The sequence below is a fragment of the Halictus rubicundus genome, chromosome 3, assembly GCF_050948215.1.
Source record: "Halictus rubicundus isolate RS-2024b chromosome 3, iyHalRubi1_principal, whole genome shotgun sequence".
NCBI lineage: Eukaryota > Metazoa > Arthropoda > Insecta > Hymenoptera > Halictidae > Halictus > Halictus rubicundus.
Window position 1 is genome coordinate 823,699 of NC_135151.1, and position 21,491 is coordinate 845,189.

General features: G+C 35.9%; 1 protein-coding gene across 4 annotated transcripts in view; it reads left to right on the plus strand.

Moving 5' to 3' along the window:
- Frmd5 (FERM domain containing) overlaps nucleotides 1-21,491 on the plus strand; it is a 49,509-nt gene that overhangs the window by 19,563 nt on the left and 8,455 nt on the right. For 3 of the 4 annotated variants that reach the window (XR_013081901.1, XR_013081903.1, XM_076784677.1), the window contains exons 4-10: nucleotides 1,283-1,459; nucleotides 2,092-2,303; nucleotides 4,370-4,522; nucleotides 9,347-9,361; nucleotides 13,188-13,276; nucleotides 17,493-17,719; nucleotides 18,304-18,471. Coding sequence is in view for 1 of the 4 variants with exons in the window: in XM_076784677.1 (XP_076640792.1) it covers nucleotides 1,283-1,459; nucleotides 2,092-2,303; nucleotides 4,370-4,522; nucleotides 9,347-9,361; nucleotides 13,188-13,276; nucleotides 17,493-17,719; nucleotides 18,304-18,471 (1,041 nt within the window). In the remaining 3 variants the exon portion in view is untranslated. The remainder of the gene's footprint in view (nucleotides 1-1,282; nucleotides 1,460-2,091; nucleotides 2,304-4,369; nucleotides 4,523-9,346; nucleotides 9,362-13,187; nucleotides 13,277-17,492; nucleotides 17,720-18,303; nucleotides 18,472-21,491) is intronic. The other variant, XR_013081902.1, reaches the window with a different exon arrangement.

A 21,491-nucleotide genomic window follows, 5' to 3' on the forward strand; every position in this document is an offset into this window, starting at 1 on the left:
GTTGTACTATTCTCATAGATGAGTAAACATAGTAGTGTTTATTTCGGTGAGGATCGAGAAGAAAACATTAGCTCGTAAATCGGACGCAAGACGAACAACAAAATCGCTACAAATTCTAATGATCAAAATATCAACGAAAATCACCTACAAAAATTACGTACCGTAGTTTGTTTAGTTTTGACAAACAGATAAAGGGTCTAGCCGGTTAAGGGATTGTATAATTTCGAAAAGCGTACAAAAAATTAGTTTTGTAGTTTTGTTTAACTACGGTGCACTGTAGTAAAAAATATGAAAAAATTGGACATAGTGTTCATGACAATATCTTAGTACTGAATCAATGTCCAGAGAAATCACTCTTGGACTTCAATGTGAAATCTGTATTTTTTCATGTTTTACATTTTTTACAACCAGAGCTAGCAACTGAAAAATCGGAGAAAATTCTAGAACATGTGGTTTGATACATTAAATCTGTCAGATTTTTTTTTAAATTTTCTGTAACTACTTTTTCCTTGGTAAGCTATCGAACGAGCCATTTGCAAAATCGGCCGAAAGGCGTTTTTATGACCCTATTAACCGGCTAGACTCTGCTTCAGATATGGACCCGATTTTGTTCGCTTTCCGCGTCAAATTTTATTGTCAGATTCTCTGAGGCTCTACATAATCCGATGAACGTCAACTTTAAAAATGACGTACCGTCTCCGACCGCTCGAGTGAGAGTGTAGCACACTCACAACGCTATATCCGCATATACGTACACGAAGATTGCGAGTTCCGGAAGTCCGCAAACCATTTCTCAATAATACAAAGGTGAGGCTTTTTTGTGGTCAAAAGTGTTAAATAAAAGATAAATCTAGAGCGCTTGACCCCTGAAAAGTCCTACTTTTGCGTTTTCTAGTTGTACTTTGCAATATTCTAGCGTTGCGACACGAACTCGAGCTCCTCCTAGCGACCATTGATGGTGTGACGATCTCCTTGTCCCTTGACTCGTACATTCTGCCGAATATGTATTGCGAATTACGCCTAGAAAACGCAAAAGTAGGACTTTTGAAGGGCCAAGCGCTCTATATTTATCTTTTATCTAACGCTTTCGACCACGCAAAAGGCCCATCTATGCATTATTGAAAAATGGTTTGCGGTCTCCCGGAACCTCACAATCCTCGTGTACGTACATGCGGATCTAGCGTTGCGAGTGTGCCACGCTCTCATTCGAGACCAGGCTTTTAATTTTGACAAGTAGAAAGGTGCTCGCGTTGTTCACGGTTTCTTTATGCTTTTGTTTCAGATATGGACCCGATTTTGTTCACTTTTCGCGTGAAATTTTACCCGCCAGATCCTCTAAGGCTACACGAAGAGATATCTAGGTATCAGATTTATCAACAGCTCAAAAGGGACCTTCTTCATGGACGACTGTACTGCAGTCCAGGTGAAGCAGCGCTGCTGGCGGCGTGCATTGTGCAAAGTAAGCAGACTTTCTTTTTCAAATGAACACACCTAAATCACCGGGTTATACCGCTCTGACTTACCTACCCCATTATTTATAGAAATGTTGGTGTATCTCGGTAAATATTCCACAACTTCTAGCAACTATGCTACCGCAGAGTTGAAGTTGCATGTAGAAAGATTGCGAGAGACCGCAAATCGTGATGATTAGACCGCGGATTTCGATATAAAATAAAAATTGTCTGTTTCAATCCTAAGACATAGGAACCATATAGAAATTATTTTCTTTTAGAAATTTATGCAAAGTTAAACTAGTTTTATTAAGGTCAATTTACACCATACGGCACGGACCGGCACCGGCACGTGTAGTGTAAATTCACCTTTAGAGTCATAAATAAACTTCCGTTTACCATCTTCTGATGATTGAAATTATTTTTTTTACGAATTTATGACTTAACATCTTTTCTGTGATGAAAGAAGGGAAAGAGGTCTCTGGAAATGAGATGATTAGATATTATCAGCGTCTGTACATTTGAGGTTAGTTTATTCGAAAAATTGTTTGGAAGTGTGTATTTTTTGAGATACCCCAGCACAGTTTGTAGAACAGTTCGACGAACGAATGTATCAACGTTCGATTGTTTCTGGTTTTAGGTGAATTGGGAGACTACGATCCTGAGATTCACGAAGGAAATTATATTTCCCCGCACAAACTGCTGCTCAATCAGACGGAGACCATCGAGGAGAAAGCAATGGAGCTTCATCAAACACAGTTAAAAGGATTCACGCCAGAACAAGCAGTAACTCACTTCCTTAGGTTAGCTTCTCAATTGGAGGCATACGCTGTCGACCCGCATCCCGTTAAGGTAAGATCTCGAAATTGAACCCTTTGCCTCCTGATTTGTTTAACAAATGCGCCATTAACGAATATTTTCTTTGACCAGTCTCGTTCTGAAGGAAATCAGAATATTATAGTTTGCATTAATAAATATGATAATTGTCTTGATTTTAGCAAACGAATTATTTTCTAAAAATATTTTATTGTGGCGGTGCTACTTTCAACCATATTCCTTGAAAGTTTCATTTGATCATTCAGAAAATTAATCCCTTAAAAGCAGATTTACCTGCTCTGATTGAACATTAAAAAGTTCAGAATAATTTAGAATTGATTATTAACAGTACATTAAGGAAGATAAAGCATTTTTATATGTATTATATGTAAGCATTTTTTAACATTTTATATATAAACATCGTTTAACATTTTATACATATGCATTCTTCAAACATTTTATATATCAAGCAAACGACTTACACGAATTGTTTCCCCACTTAACCCACAGACTCTTGCGAGTTCTAGGCCTATGCCGGAGTCAGTTCTGACCCACACCAATATTTCACTTTTCCTTCGATATAAGGCGATGGCTCGGGACCGGCTTCCGTCGTATTTCGGATGAAGAAGAAGAAGAGGGGATAGCGATTTTCTTATTTCGGAATAAAAAGCGTCGTCTTATATCGAAATAAGATTGTACACATTGACGATCGCCGAGCGTATTTCCACCGCGACAAGTCACGAATGACTCCGGCATAGCATATGGAGGGTTAACAAATTATGGTGTTTAAAACACATATTTTCCTCACCAATATTCTCGAATGCCAACGGAGATTGGTTCAGTTGAAATGCTACAGACTTTCGCGATGGAGTTGTTGTTTAACATCATAGTTTACTTTTCACGAATAAAAAGATAGGTGGACAAAAGAATTCGAAATTCCTCTGGTAGAACTCGCCGCCGCGTCTTTAATTTTATTTATTTTTTAATGAAACTTGCAGAATGTACACGCAAAAGTGTACAGTTGAAAATATGTATAATGGTTTTAAGATAATCAGTAATGTTTACTAAGAAGGATTGTTAAAGTTGATCCTGCTTTCTCGTGTCTTAGGTGTATGAGACCCCTTAAATATCAAAGACAGAAGCATTAGGCGAGTATCCTCAAAGTTTCTTTGAAATTATAAATCCTTGACTGCGACATAAATCCTACGTAGCGTCGAGCGCTAACTATTTGTTTAACTAACCACGGTAAACATTGTGGCAAGCGTAGTCCATCGATGTTGAGTTCGTCGTGGAGAACTCGTGCGGTTTTCTCGTGCGAGGACAAAACGTTCCCGGAAATGTGTAGGCTTAGCTGCTGAAGCTGAATAGTCGCGAACATTACGAGCTATATAAACAATTAAATGGTCCATAGAAGATTTTCCATAAATTAGTTTTTCTACTTTTTCCTCTGAGAGTTATCCTCGAGTCAGTGTGTTTAAATTCCTATTTAAGTTTAAATAGGAAATACACATTTTTTTAAGTGAAACTCTTTTCTTTCAAGGTGCGATAACGAAATGGTATAAAATTAGATAAATGTCTTTCTGAATACATTTATTGTACATGTACTTCGAAAAATATAGAAAACCTGAATGACTTATACAGAAATGCTTTTTTATTTTTCTCGACGTCTCTTTGCAATAAATTTTTCTTATCAAAGCTAGCTTACTAATTACAACGTTTTCCGAGCAAACCAAACTTAATTTTGTGTGAAAATTTATAGTATCAAAATAACAATCCTGATCGTTTTAAACAAATTTTTTCTACAACTTAAAGAACACTATGCCACGGGAATGCACTCTATTATTTCAACTCGTAAGCTGCATCTGTTAGTATAATCCGATATAGCGATCTCATCGCGGTGTGCTTCAATATGAGATATTGAAACCAGTGATGCCTAATGCTTTGTAGTTATAAACTTGAAACCTGCGCTTATAGACAGTTAATCATACGAATCGAGTTTATTCGTAGAATCGTAGTAGGCGACGTATTTAGTCAACCTTGTTATAGGACTGTGATTCCGATCTCTCTGTACATTAATGTGTTATCTTTTTTTGTGTTAACAGGACCAGAAAGGTGTACAGCTCTATCTTGCTATAAATCACTGTGGCATTCTAACGTTTCAAGGATCTCGAAAAACACATCATTTCCGCTGGCCGGAGGTTCAGAAGATCAACTACGAAGGAAAAATGTTTATCGTGCATTTAACAATTAGCGAGGTAAACGCTCTTTTTTATGACTTCCTCATTATTTCGTTCCAGTGATTACCGTTCGGCATCTCAACAATTTAGCTGAAAGACTAAAGATACATCTAGTTCGACAGTGTCAGCTGTTAGGATTGCAGTATGCTAATTTGTCACTTCCAATTAACAGCTTTTTGATTGTTTATTGTTTTCAACTGGATAGAAGATGTAGAGTAGCCAAATGATCGAATGTATTCTCTTAGAGATGTCTTGTTGGTAGAAAGATCAGCAGAATAAATTATTATCGAGTAGCCATTATTTAGAGTAATCTTTGGTAAGATACTTGTTTAACATAATTGTATGTGCAACAAATTGGCACATCGATTATTGTCGTTTCTTTCACCACTCAACTTCTTATTCATTCAGTTGTTCGATTAAGTGTCTTTTCATTCATTCGATTACTCACACAAAATTACCTACTCCATAGCAATGTATTCATCGAGAATATTTATTACGTGCTACTAGGTTTTATTGCTTCAAGTTAAAATAGGCAATTAAGAATATATTAAATTGGAAAAATGAATCGAAGAATGCATTGGAAAACACATCGCTAGACTGTGAATTTTACGTATTCATGAGAAGAATGAATGTTACAAAACTGTGAAGACATGAAACGAATTTAATTTATTAAAATGCTACAATTGAATTAAAATCTTTTTATTTTGCATAAAGATCCGCAACCACTTATAAATTATCAAGACAGCAGATTAAGCAGCAAGAAACTCGATCAATTTAATCGACCTAAAACTTGAGAAGGATTGAGAAACTAAATTAATTTTACCCATGCATCTTCAGAACAATAGTCTTCGCGAGGAAGCTGAGTCATTAGCATGTTGTGTGCTAGACAGGAAGGTCTCAATAGTAATTAAGATAACGAGCTGCAGTCAGCCGGCTACTATAACAAATAATAAAAAGCCAACAACCATTGCATCGATGCTATTAAACCAATATTAAACTCTTTTTGATTGAAAAAAGTACGATTATAAAACATTAGCAAGGACGAATTTTCGACATGGACCTGTTTCTTCAAACCATCAAGTATCACAATTTTTTTTTTAATAAGTCTAGTTAGTTTTTTATAAGTTTTTTTATAACTTTGAATGTTAAAAATGTATATATTCATAACAAGAATATAATCATAGAAATTTCACAGTTATCTTACAATACAGAAAATTCGGAGATACCGTTGCACAGGGCACATTTTTGAAATTTTTAAAACAATCAAGTTAAAGACGACTGAAACGATTTTTTAGAGCGCGATATTTTTGGATTGACGTCTGGTAAACTAATTATCCACGACAGGAAACTACAGTCGCAACTTGTTAGTCTAGTTGGTACATTTTTATACAGTGCATCTGGAATAATAAATTGGACTAGGATTCTTGAATGGTATAATAAAGTGATGTAAGGTTTAAAACTTTATGCGACATTCGCATTTAGCAAATTGTGGTTCTCGGACACGATGGGGCCGAAAAGTCGCGAGCTCGATGATTATGGTCCTATTCGAGTCGAGCTGCAGCCATTCGCGTTTACTATCGCACGCGAGGTTTCGAGTTAACTAGTTGACTATGGTATTCGACGCACAACATCTATATTGCAATAGTATTACATACTTACCACGAACAAATACCTGCTTGTCCGAGATACAATCATTTTTATGCTTTTTAGACGATCGCGAATCAGATTGAACTTTGTTACAATTTCCTCTATTCACAGCTTGATGAATCTAAATTCAGCTATTTGATATACAAATGTTGTTCCTCAAATTGCACAAATACTACTCAAAACTTCCTTTTTTATGAAATAAATTAGGCACCTTGTCTAAGGAAATATAATGCTAGTCGTGTTTCATTTAATAGAAATTTAATACAAACGCATTTGTTCAGTGTACATTTAACTGCAAAAATTGTAGCATTGTTATTTTTATTTGTATAATAAACGTAGCGACATAGTATAAAATATATATATTATATTTTTGTTCATTACCAAGAGTGGAGAAAATTCAATTTTACTTAATGATCACAGTGATCACTAGTATTGTTTCCTCCATGCGAGACACCAACCATGACCCAGTGACTGAACGCAGTTTATAGGATTATTAACTCGACAAGTCTTCCACTCGTCGGAAACATAACATTTCCATAAAAGCTTCACGGTCATCCGAAACTTCCTCTTCGACATCGAAGACGCAATGTCTTTTGTATTTTTTGTCGCTCAATTTAACACTAGGTTTGCAGAGCACTAAAAGCGGCCAGTTTGGATTATTTTATAAAAATATCAAGAATATATTCAGCCAGATTTCGAGCAGCTTTTACCATAATATATGTTCCAAGGAATCAACGTGTTAAATATATTTCCTATAAATGCATTTTTACAATCGCAATAATTGTACATTAAAGAATGTAGAACCCGTCATTTAACGGGTCCCGTAAATCTAGTGTTAATACAAGCGAGTGTAAAGTTTCAAATTGGTGTGTTTATTAGTAGACCGCGGATTTTATGCGGATTTATAATTGAAACATTAGAAGCTAAAAGGGATATGAGATTATCGATATGTTATCCATTAAAGGAAGAAACAAAATTTTATCTGGTCCCAGTACCGCGTAATTGACATAGACAATTTTTATTTTGCATAAAAATCCGCAGTCTGCTTCTTAAGGTACGTCCACACCGACGCAATATCGAGCAACTTATCTTTAATTCCTCCTTGTCCTACTCGCTAACTCCCGATTGTTCGGGCCACAATAAACAAGAAGGTCGGTCACGCGCCGAGCATTTACAGTCAGTCACGAAAATATTCGGACACCACTATAGTTTTGACTATTATAGTCCGTACTTCAGAAATTTATGCAATAAGAACAAAAAGAGGTCTCACGTATGTTACTATGCAGTGTATAGTTAACGAAAACATAAGAGATATTTATTTACGATAAGTGATTATATAAATAATAAAAGAAAAATGGAAAGTACGCTCATTTTCATGTCACGAAAATATTCGGACACTTGCTATACTTCTCAAGTTTCCAGGTTCCAGGAACTGACTGCAACAATGTTTGTAAACATATCATTCATGCTATGTACAGAGTAACATACTATATCTAACATACTATGTTAGAGATCGAATATTTGTCAGTCGTGCTCAAAATTTGTACGAAATGGATCGGAAAAGTAAGGACACGTCGTTTGATATGCGACAATTAAAATTTTTAAAGAAAATTGCAAATTTATTAAATATTAGTGAGAGCACGGTATGGGATATTGTGCGACGTTACAAGAACGAAGATAGAATTGAATCTATCCCTCAAGGCGGACGCAAACCGATCCTCAATACTCGTGATAAACGCTCCATAATTAGGAAAATCAAATGTGATCCTCAGATAAGTGCTCCAAAGTTAGCAGCTGAATTAAATAATGACCGTGGAATATCAGTGCTTCCGGAAAACATAAGAAGGGTGTACGATCAGAGGGCTATAATGGAAGAATAGCTCGAAGAAAGCCGTATATTAACGCGAACAACAGGATGAAGAGACTGAATTTTGCAAAAAAACTATATTTCAAAGGAAAGTCAGTGGTATGAAGACGTAATTTCCGCGGACGAGTCCAAATTTAATATTTATGAAAGCGCTGGAAGAATTAGAGTATGGCGGAAATCGAAAGAAGAATTAAATCCGAGACATTTTCAGCCGACTGTGAAACACAGTGGTGGGTCTGTGATGGTGTGTGGTTGTATTTCGGCCCATGGAGTAGGCGAATTAGTTTTTATCGACGACATCCTCGATAAAATAGGTATCTGCACATTTTGCAAAACTATTTTAAAAATAGTGCTGATAATATGGGACTTCAAAGTGGGATAAAATTTTATCAGGATAACGATCCAAAGCACAAATCGCGTTATTGTGCAAGAATTCTTATTATACACTTGCAAGAATGTCCTCCACCCACCACCGCAATCGCCAGATTTGAATCCCATTGAATGGGATGAATTAGATCGCCGAATTCGAACAACTCCCATAAACAATAAAGACGAACTAAAAAGACGTCTGCAAGAAGAATGGCTACGTACTGAGCAAGATTATTTAAAAAGAATAATTTGTAACATGCCAACGTGATTACGACACGTCATAAAACATATGGGATATCCAACAAAATATTAATTTATAAAAACAAGATTTATATATAGTGCTATAAACTTAGTTTTGATAGTGTCCGAATATTTTCGTGACATGAAAATGAGCGTACTTTCCATTTTTCTTTTATCATGTATGTAATCACTTATGGTAAATAAATATTTGGACCGAACGAGATACCAAGGGCCAGACTCGTGCTTACTGTTTTTTGCCCTAAATTTCGTACCACGAGTCTCACTCGTTGTTCTAGGACAAGGAGTTTATCGGAAAAATCATCTTACCGGTTTTTTTTTCATCTTTTATTCGGCTAAAGTAGAAGAAGGCAACAAGGGTTTGGCAAAAAGTAGCTCGATGTTTCAGTGTGGACGTAACTTTAGGTTCGTCTTGAAACTTCGTGGAAGTCGCAACGTTTTCCGATCGCGAACACAAGCGAAACTGGAGCACGCATCAGTTTCCTTCCCCTTTAAAATATTACGAGACTGCTATATTCTGTATGAGAGAGAGAGAGAGAGAGAGAGAGAGAGAGAGAGAGAGAGAGAGAGAGAGAGAGAGAGAGAGAGAGAGAGAGAGAGAGAAAGAGGGAAAGCGCCTCGCGTCGTAGATGTATATTGTCCGCTCGATATTGTTACGGGTTCAACTAATCTTATTATTTTCCACTGCTGGGCCTATTCAGGACGTGAGGACGAAGGTGAGTCGTTTCGTAGCAGTCGCACGGGTTATACATGTTTTCTTAACATAGTTTTCGAAGTATATATTAGTCTGATTGTTGTCACGTATCACGATCGAATTGTTCGTATCCGAAATAATTCGGTCATTAGTGTGCGAATGGACAAGGCTATTGTGTTATTACCGCTAGGAGCTCCGACTAAAGCTGTTGTGGCCAGATATATCAATGAAACCACGCCGTTGTTTGAAGTCGTTTAAATCGGTAATTTGCTTTCGTTTCCTGGATACCTCTTTTAACCCCTTGTGCCGGGACCTGTCCACGACCGTTTCGAATCGAGGAGACCCGCCGAATACGTACCGTTCGCTGAAATCGTGTCCCATCGATTCTCCTTTATGCTGTCGAAACGTATAAAACTCCGATATCGTTTATTGTTTCGTGCGTGACAGAAACATTTTAAAGAATCACGCGCTGTGGTCAGTTGTGCAATCGTACGATTTCATTGCGCACTGTTCGCCGCATAAATTGTTACAAGCCATTTACCCTTTAAATATAACACTTCGTAAGTCTACCTAGTACTGTGTCCAAGAAACCATCGACTTAATTTTCCTCTAAATTAAAATGAGTAAAGAGGGCCGAGTATTTCGTGTGCAACATAAATTGCTAAAATGGCCCCTCAATTTTTGATAATATTCACTCCAATCAGTTTTTCATCTTATGCCTTCTCGTTCCATTTAGTTTAATTGTGCAGTGTTCACTACATAAATTGTTACAAGCCATCTACCCTTTAAATGTAACACTTCTTAAGTCGGTTTAGCACTGTGTCCAAGAGACCATCGACTTAATTTTCCTCTAAATTAAAATGATTAAAGAGGGCCGAGTATTTCGTGTGCAATATAAATTGCTAAAATGGCCCCTCAATTTTTGATAATATTCACTCCAATCAGTTTTCATCTTATGCCTTCTCGTTCCATTTAGTTTAATTGTGCAGTGTTCACTACATAAATTGTTAAAAGCCATTTACCCTTTAAATGTAACACTTCTTAAGTCTGTTTAGCACTGTGTCCAAGAGACCATCGACTTAATTTTCCTCCGAATTAAAATGGGTAAAGGATTTTAGTGTCTTGCTAAAAATGGATCCTTTAATTTTAGTTACTATTGTCAGGAATTAAGTATCTATAATATTTTAGGGGAAAACAGCTTGTCATACTTTCTGTGCTGCACCTATTTATGATTTTCGAATATCAATTTTCGATCCTTCCAGAACGGTCTCGGGTTTTTAAAGCAACATTCAGAAATTCAACATTCCCGCAAAAAGTCGTGCAAACGTAGTTTACGTAACGTGTTAATTCTCGTTATAATCTGTCACGCATTCGTGACATTTTATAGGTTTGTAGAAACTGTGAAATCCTATTTCGAACTATTTTATAACATGGCAAAATACGACGGAAGATCCGTTCGCAAATATTTATTCTTTGTCGTCGTATGCGGTTTAAAGTACGAATTATAATACGATAATCGTATTTATATCTTGCATGGTACGATTTCTGCAGCTCTCCTTAAATAGAAAAGATTTTTGCCTCTCTTTAAAAATGTTCATTGCACAGATTTTAATTGCAGCGTGACGCTTCGTTTTCGAGAAAGTCGACTTTCAAAATTTCATATTATACATATATTCACAGAAACAGATAAACAGATTTTAAATGAAAAGTATTTTTTGTTCATGTGTCTGTTGATTTAGGATAAGGGTCCCAATTACTGTGGGGGTACCAATTACTGTGCCTATATTAATTATACTCATTTTTAGAGCACTATACCTATAATTAATATAGGCACAGTAATTGGTACCCTCACAGTGATTGGGTCCCTTACCCTATCATATTATTTTACCTGCACCAACGAGACAGAATTTTTATCAATTTGTTATTAAAATCGTTGGAGAATCAAAACAGTTTTATCCGTTTTACAGTTTAGAAATTGAATCGTTTGAAATTGGCAAACATTTTTCGAAATGAGCTTGTCACTGTACATTCTTTAAATAATTTATGTGAATGATGAGAATCATTCAGCATAAGCGGATGCTAGGCGTACGTGCTTGTAGTAAGTAGATTATGTGAGTATTGCCCAGATGCATCAGCGAAACAACAGACGAACTCGAAATTCTCGAAAACGGAGCTTACTATTCGAGGTTTTCTCGATTATTCATTATCAAACTCATTGTTCCACTTCAAGGGGTTAAACAATATATCTGAAAACTCTACGAAATCACGTAGTGTTTGTTATTATCTATAACTAATGATCACTTCTTAAATGTTGTACCGTTGATATTACGGTATCAGTACGAACGTGTGTAAGTAACAAACAATTTCGAAATTATTACATTTGTAGTGATAATGTTTCAGTGGTGTGTATCATAGTACACTTAAGTTTCAAGTAGTACTCGTGTAATATTTATCGTTAAGAATTTTCGTGAAAAAAGTTTGTTGTTCACTTTTATCATTTTCGTTGAATATTCTCTTCTATTGTTATTAGGTTATTGCACGTCAACTTGACCACTCGTATTGGTAACGATCCTCATTGCATTAATCTTTATAGTGTAAAATTGGACATGTTGTTACAGTTTTGTGGAAACATTTTCTCATGTTAAATGTATCGCTGTTTATGTAAACATTTATTTCTGCTCATTACTTAAATTTTAGCTGTTCGTTTCAATCATGGTGCAAATCAAATTTGCGTTGTTGAAAATATAGAAAATGTACAAAAGAAATTACGTTACATGAACAAATCCAATTCTTTTTCTTTCATGGACTCTCACTTTTATTTTCCATTTTGGAGTGAATCATAAATTGACAATCATTTCATACATAATTCTAAATCTAGTAATTTCACCAAATTTTCCACCTTATTTAATTCATCGGTAGTCAAAATGGCGTAGTGCAACTCTATTTTTAATTCTTCTAAAGTTCTATAAAATTTAATCGAATGTTGAAAATTGAAAATTTAATCTTCGCTTAATCCTCGGCCTCCTGCGAGTTCTAGGCCTATGCCGGAGTCATTTCTGACCCACGACATTTCATTGCAGTTTTCTTTCGGTATAAGGCGAAGGCTCTGGTTTTCGTCGTATTTCGGATGTAGAAGAAGAAGAAGAGGGGATATCGATTTTCTTATTCCGAAATAAAAAACGTCGTCTTATACCGGAATAAAATTGTGCATATTGTCGCTCGAGCTTATCCCCGCCGCGATGGGTCACCAATGACCCCGCCATAGCACACGGAGGGTTAAATTATTGCACGTTCCGATTTTTGCAATTTCCAACCATTAGGTTCGAACACATTCATTAACATTGACAAAATGTTTTGCTTCATAAAATTGTAACAGCAGGTTGAACCGTGCGAATAATATTTATTTATAAATTTCTACAATTCAAGAAAGTTATCAAACGAGAGTTATTCGATGAATGTTCATTCAGATCTATTCGAACAACGTAGAAACAACTTCGTCATAAAATCGCACTTCAATATTTTCGATTGAGTATCCTAATTTTTATAATATTTTGTGTTTTCGGTTTAATCACGTGCAACAACCTGATGGAACGATCAGCAACATCGATCGCAATTTTTCCGTTAACTAAACAATTCCTAAAGCTCCGTGTGTCGTTTCAGACTCGGCTTGAATCGATTCGTTTGAAAGATACGTTCGGAGCGGTGTGATTAGTGTCCGAGTGCTAGCGATTATTCGGAAACGATTTTTAATGTGTTGACACAGTTTACATGTAGTTCGTAGTCCATTGAATCCAGCGTACGATAGTGTAGAGGTTTCTTAGTGCAATGTTTTTCCCCGCAATTTTCAGAAAAAGCACACTGTTGGGTTTAAGTGTCCCACGGGGCCTAACTGTCGCCACATATGGAGATGCGCCATCGAGCAAATGTTATTTTTCACGTATGTATTCTTTTATTCAGCTGAATCGCTTTCAATGTCTCCGCACGGACGATCGCAGCTTCAAGCACTATTCCCCGGCGTTTAGTATGCGGACGAAATTATTGGTACTCGGTAGTAGCGCGTAATACACCATCCTAGAAACCCTGTATGCTTTTTGAATCATGGAAGTAACATTGTGTCTTAATACTGCCTAATCCCTGAACGATTTTACTGCCTCCTCGAAGAAACTTCAATCATTATCCTCTGAACACCTAGTATAGTAGTATCTTATGCTTCTGAATTAAGCTACGGACGGCGGCGGCTGGGTCCATTTCGACCTAAACTTCTTCATCTAACTTTTCATCTTTTGTCTAACTGGAGTCGTTAATTATGTACGAGGTGTGATCAAAAAAAATTCTGTTATTTTGTTTGCTATGGTCACTTGCTCTGTGCCAGACCTGGGTAAAATTTCGAGAAAAAATATTTAAGATACTATTTTAAATAGTATAATTTAATGGGGTTCAAATAAAATACTACTTTAAATAGAACGACAAATTTCGACAAATCAAATATTTTTATTTTGATAACCAGATACATAACATAAAATATTTTAATGTTGTATTTCAAATATTTCCTTACAATGAAAATAAGTTGAGCAAATAGTTAATATTATAAATTATAATTTTGAACATAAGAAACTAGTTAACAAAGTATTATTTGTAGCTTAATTACAAATATTTGCATGTAACATGCTGATAAACAGACGACAATGTCGTAATAACATTACACGCAACAAAATATCCGAAAAGTATAAGTTACTATCAACTATTTGAAATACTATTTTACACAGTCCTACAAAATAAGTCTCACAATTTTCAATATTTTTCAAATAAAATACTATTCTTAAATAGTATTTCAAAACAGTATTAATTGTATTTAAAAACTTTTTCTTATAAATAAAATAATTTATTTGCACGATTATAGGTACGCTTTAAAAATAAAATAAACTATGTACTATTTTCTATTTCAAATACTATTTTGTCCAGCACTGTCTGTGCCCTATCAGTCCGCCAATTTTCATCGAACTCTGGATATTTTAAGGCGTGCTACATGCGGGTCTACTAAATTGTTTATAACACGTATTGAGACATTCGCAGCTCGATGAAAATTGACAAACCGATACTCAAACGTTTTGCATAAATTTTTTGTATCTAACAATACGTAAAGCAGGAATTGCAACTTTGGTCCAGCTTTCTGTCTCTCTTTTTTACAGAAATTAATAATTACACATTCGAATGTCGCATCATTGTGAAATCTTTAAAAATGTCCGCCCTCCGAAGATTAATATGGAGTTACATTGTGATATGTCTTTCGTTTAACAGAATACTTTTCTGATACCGATTCTCATGGATTTTGAGAAAACAGGATACGCCTGGCTAAACTGTGGATTTTTATGCAAAATTTGTTTTTTAAAAGGTCAGACATGTTTTTTTCCCGCGACAGCGAATGAAATGAGAATTAATTGCGATCGGAGAATTGATCTTTCTCTGTTTACATTGGCATAATTGCATAAAATCTGCAGTCTATTTGCAACAAAAATAGGGAATAATATTTTTTAGACACGATTCGACTGAACAAGTTTATGAATATTAACATGAAGATAGACGAGCGCCGATTTTACACGGACCTTTATATCAAATTGTTTACGAGCTGGTTAATGTAACGTTTGAATAACAGTGTTCGGTTAAAGAGGGGTCTTCCATATTTTGTTTCATAATTATTATATAACAATGCTCATTCATTTATAAATTGAAACCATTCATGGGGATCTGTGAAGAACGAAAAGAGTAAGATGATTTAATCATTTATAATACTGGATGCTCTGAAATAAATGGTAGCAGATGGACTGCAAAAACAAATGGAAAATGCGGGATATAAATAAATAAAAGTGCCATCACATAATCGTCCAAATTGTTCCGGGAACAACGTTACAGTTTTATTCTGCATTTCCGATTGGTTTTTAAACTTTCGAGTGTGTCTTTGATTGCAACAACGATTGCAGGACGAGTGCAATTCAAAAACGTTACAACTGTAAAGAACGCTTTTGCGATTTTATTTACACGTCATAGCTTTAACAAAATGCCACGCTCAAGTATGAAAACAGGAAAACACGTGAATATATATGTATATATAAAGCATTACGTTTATTAGCTTTATGTTTCCATAATTATTTTTAAAATGCACTAGTTTCATAATAGGCAACATTATAAGTATTAACCCCTTGTCCCTTGCGCAAAATGTATGCGTTTTATGACACGTATATTTCGGCGCAACGAAAGTAAGAAAATATCGAGAACAACATAATGACGGGTTTGACTCCTGTTGTTAACGTTTGTCCCGAATGAAGTACCGCGAGCCAGGCTCGTGCTGTTTATGTTTGTTCCGAACGAAGTATCACGAATCAGGCTCGTGCTTATTGTTTTTAACCCAAATTTCGTACGAGTCTCACTCGTTGTTGTAGGACAAGGGGTTAATATACTGGTACCAGAGCTGGAAATTATTATGCATATACTTTTCTAGAAATTTAAACCAAAGAAAAATTTAATTCTTCTATTCACTGGCCTTCTGATTAATGTTACAGGGTTTTCGTAATGCGCTTCATCAACTGGTCACGCACCTGCTATTTTTGGTTCAATTAATTTCAAGATAGATTAAACACGTCCTAGGTGTTCACATTACTGCGAATTATTCGTACATTTATACGTTTCACTTACGGTGTTGAATTACGGAGGTGCGCAATGCATCTTTTTCATTTATTTCTAAAGGGAATATGATCTTTTTCTTCTCACTCAAATAAAATTATAATTCACGGAATGAACCCGTAATAATACTGTAGCGGGGATGTCTGACGGAAAAAAGCTTAATTAAAAAATTTCTCTTTCTCTGGCTTCTCCTTGATAATTAATTTCACGCATTTTTCAGACGACAAAAATTGTATACTCTTAAACTAACTTTGCGGAAGCGGTACAAGTACAGCGTCGCAGAACATTTTATAATCTCTACCATTTAAAAAATGAATTAAATCTTTCTTTTAAACTTGCACCGAGCAAAAGATTGTTTGTTTCTCGTTTAAGCAGGAGCTACAAGGAAATAAGAACAATTTAATTCTTAATAGAAGTATGCTGACAAAAATCTTATGATAGTTGTGTATTCCAACGAACGTACACTGTTACTCAAAAAGTTCGCAGCAGTTTTTGCTAAATTACACAAACGAACGTTGCATATAAACAAAATTACATTAAGAATTACTAAAAATGTAGTATTCTACGGAGAAACAATTATGGTGATCATTATGAAACTTATGAACATTGTAGGAGTTCGAGACATAACGTACAGAACTGTTTCAAGTTCACGATAATAAAAGCACAAGCGTCTATAATACTAACATTCGCCATATTTATCATCCATGCCTCGCGCGACCTTAGCCTGAAGCATTGCCGCGAAACAAAATATTAGGGGTGTGCAGGCACCCGAAATTTTGGATTCGGGTCGGGTTAGATAATTTGCTCGCAATTGGGTCGGGGTTCCGAAAGTTTCTACAGTTCGGGTATCCGAAAGTGTAGTCGGGTTGGATCGGGCCGGGATCCCGAAAGTAAGCAATGATCGCGTACCTGCAGTTGAGTGGCGTCAAAATTGAGGATTGATTGACAAACCAGTTTTGTCCTATTTCCCCCACTTAATTAATAATTAATTTTTCGATTTTTTAGTTGCAATTTCTGATTGTAAAAAATGAAAAACCTGAAAAATTTCGGAAAAATACATATTTTATATGTCATCAACACGATCTCCAATTTTTTCATATTTTTATCTGGGGTGCGTCACAGTAAAAAAAAAAAAAAATGAAAATGCAAGTTATACTTGATAAATTTTAATATTTTGAACGTGATGTAGGTAAAGATTTCTTGTCATGGTTCGAATCCGTGCAGAGACATTTTTTTTCGTTAATCGGGTGTCTTTCGGTTTTTAATCACATGATTTTTGTTATACCCGAATTTTATAAACTTTTGGAATCCCGATCCGATCCGCCCCGAGCCGAGACTCGGATGCTTGCACACCTCTGCAAAATATGTTAGATTGATACTGTTATTACGGAAACGTGTAGCACAATTGCACATTTGATATTTCACACTTGGCCACGAGGCGGCTGAATTATCCGTACGAATCTCTTTGTTCTTAGATTACCAAGTGCAGCGGACGCGCCCGTCGTAAGCGGAGGATCCATATTCTCCTGGGGCACGAAGTTTAAATACACAGGGCGAACGGAGAAAGAAGTGTTGGAAGAGATGAGCCCACGTCGGAAAGAAGATTCGCCCACGGAACGAAGCCAAACTTCCCGCGTCAGAAGAAAAGCCAGCAGCGTACCAGTCACGCCGAGCACTCCTAGTCAAGACCCCGTCGAAATAAGTCAGTATACGCGAACGCATTCCTCTGCCAACAAACTCGAACAAATCGTTTTACACTATTTCTTCCCCCTTTCAGTAAAGATCTCCATAGTATCATTTTTATAGAAAAAAAAAACAAATGAAATCAATGTAAAACTTTTCATATGCTTTCATTATACTCTGGTCATGTTACGAAAGTTGTTTCAGTCGGGAAAAATTTATTCCCACTACCACAAGGTGTACCCGTCGAGGGAAAACCTCTACCAACATACGTTAGACAATTTTCTGATTAAAATGATACCAAACACGATATAGTTTGAATCCCGTTTAATCGTTTAATCCACGATAAAGTAGAACCTCGATTATCCGAACTGATCGTTCAATCTAAAGCGATCCATATACAAGATAATTATAAACAATTTTTGTATTTTCTAAGCTCATTTATAAGGACATTTTCAAAAAAGTTCTGTCGAACAGACCTTTTCAAAAAGCTCTATAAGTGCATTTATTCTTCTCATTTTTATGGGACAAACCATGCCAGCCACTTTTAACGATCAATGTTAAATACAGAACGGTGAGCTTAGACTCGTTATGCTTGCATTGCAGGATATTCGAGTCTGCCTCGAAGCGGCCATAGCGCAGGCTTGGACGATGCCGGAATGTCAGAAGGCGGTTCAGGAATACCGTTTAGCACGCCTTACTGTCCAGACAACACTCTGCCGCTTCTGGAAACTGTTTCGGAGGACCAAGAGATTCATGCCAGGAGAAACAATGGTTAGTTCCTTGAACGTATAGTCGTCTTGATTTTGTTCCACTCTTTATCTCTTTCTTTCGACTCGAGACGCATGGCTTTTAACAATACAGTGAATTCGCGGTATATGTCAGGAACACGGGTCTTGCCAGCGTCGTGTAGCGTCCAGGAGACATACCCGAGCCGTGTTATGTTTACACTCCTCGGCGTCCGAGGCCTCTCGAGCTTTCTGGCCGAGGTAGTGGGGATAATTCCGCGACGTTTATCATCCAGGCATTGGCGACATATATAGAGAAATCACTGTACTTATTTCATGTATATATATAACGTAACGATTATATGTATATATATATAATCGTTACGTTAATCTGATATCGTACAATAAGAACCGTAAGTAACCCAAACGTTTGTAAACAAGCTTCCTCTGAATACACTCCTTCCGAAGAGAAGTATTGGACTTGCTACGCGTGCAGTAGTGTTCCGAAAGGCGTCACGAAATCTTGAAATTTTTGGATTGCTATCGTCCTTGAATATCGAAATTGTAGTTGTTAAAATTATGGACAATAGGACAATGCATTTAAATACAGTAGGACATCGATCTAAGGCGACCCATACGCAACAGCATGTACAAATTAATAAAAATTGAATCTCTCATTCTAACTGAATTGTTCTAACATTAGAACAGTCGTGTTTCTCTGTTTAGTTCGAATAATCGCGGTTCTACTGCAGCGCTCTTGTGAAGCTCTCTTTAATATAAAAATGGAAATCTTTTCTTATGATATTTGAAATTTTCCACTTAATTTTCCTCTCAAATTTTCTCATTAACATTTGAAAAATTGCTGTAGGAAATTGGAACTGGAAAAGCCTGCACGTCCCGAGATGTATGCAACTATCGCGATAGCCAATCAAATCTATCCCCCACCCTGACAACAACATTGTGGTGTGGATATTTGAATTCGAGAATTTCTTACCCTTTTGCTACTGTTTTGGCCATGTACGATCAGAGATGGGACAAATTACGATTAAAATTGATTGACTATTTATTACTTAGAATTAGAATTTTACCCACTCCTGTGTGCATTTACGTTGTTATATGAACGCAATTACAACGTGCGCTAGATGGAATACAAGAGAGCAGGTTCGTCTGTAAGTACAAAGCTCTGCCACTGCTTATTTTTGCTCAGTGTGCTTCTCGCTTCAAGCTGCAGATACTCGAACAATGGGAAAACTCGTAAAAGAGGAAAACAGATTACTCTGAAGGGATAGGTGCATTAACGTTTCTCTCTTTCAAAAGGCACAATGAGTTTCAGCATCTATCGGAACACTACTGTACTTATTTACAAAAAGATATGAACTGTGGATTATAGAATTATCGACACAGAAACCTGATGAAAAGACTTTTTGATTAGGAAGCAGAACATGTAACAGTCTAATTTTGTTAAATAAAATGTACTACAATATCTACCTGTTATGTAGATGACTTTATCTATGAGAGTAAACTAAATGAGAAAAAAAATCAGTCCAGAGCTTGGAATAAATTAATTTCTTATTTGTAGGATGTAGAGCTGGATTGCATACGCAGCTTGAGAGCATTTATCGTTTTATATAAATACTCCCTTTTATTTCTGCAAATGTATTATCGTATACTTTAAAACCCTTTAGTTCATTTAAATGTACTTAATAATTTTGTACAGCCAAAGTTTATCCGCCTTATGCATGTATCCAATACATATATATATACATTTGCATGTATTTTTCAGTTTGATTTGGTGGAAAACCATGCGTCACGATACGTTGCACTTATACACGCATGTATAAGAGTATGATCAGTTAAAATCAGTGCGGGATAGAAGTTACAGCTTTTACTACACGGTTGCTATACTTGATAGTCATTGAAGTACTCAATAAGTACTCTAAAATTCCTTAATATATGAACACATCCGTTAAATAATGACAAAAGACTTTCATAAGTAACCTCGTAATGTGTTGAATACTGTATCACGAAATACTCGAAACAAGTATACAAAGTTTAGAAGCTATTAGACTGCAGATTTTATGCATTTATGGAAAAAATGAGTCAGTGGAATATAAAACAGTAAAAAGATTTGAGAGCATCGATATGTTATCAATGACTAATTAAAATTATTCTAAGAAAAAACAAATTTTCATTTGGTATCAGTACCTTGCAAGCAACTGGAGAGATTTTCCTTTGCATAAAAATCTGCAGTCTAGTCATAATCCTTCTTCAGGATTGTTGAGGGAGTGGCTGTCGAAATTTTCGTGTAGACAAAGTTGTATGGGACTGCACGTTCTTTTCATTCTTGTTTCCTGGTTGAGAAAGAAGGAATAGTCACGAGAAACTAAATGATCACACTATAATACAACTAAATGAAACTAGCCATCGAGTACACTTTCTAAATTACTAATTTATTTTTGCTTACACCAATACAGTAATGGTTTTCATAGTGAGCCATATTAGCATCAAACTATAAGTACCATTAACCATTGGTATACTGGAGTCTCTCCCAAAATTTCAACAAAATTTTTATACACCAAGTTTCGTTACTGTATTATAGGATAATTGCAAATACCATTGTTGCTTTGATTTCTTTCGAACTTTAGATTATTAGAATAGAATTTTCGAGAGGTTTTAGTATCCTAGTTAACGTACGAAACTGTTTCGAACGATGTCTGCACATTTCTTAAATTCTCAAGTTTTCACACTTCTAATCCGAATGATCAGCTTGTATGATATAAAAATTCGTTACATTGCGAACATAATAGATTAGACATAGTACTTCAAGGCACGTTTCGTTCCTCAGCTCCCTCATTCATGTACATATTTTATACTGCATCGAGAACTATCGGAAGTTGTTGGTTCCTATGTACTCTACTATAATTACATCACTATCCCCGCCACGTTATATGACTAATTGATAGTATAGGTCTACCGAGTATTAGAAGAACTCTGCCGCTAGTCGCCCAAGTCCGACCCACTTAATAAGATTATACCAGGATTACATAAGCTTAATCAATATTTGTG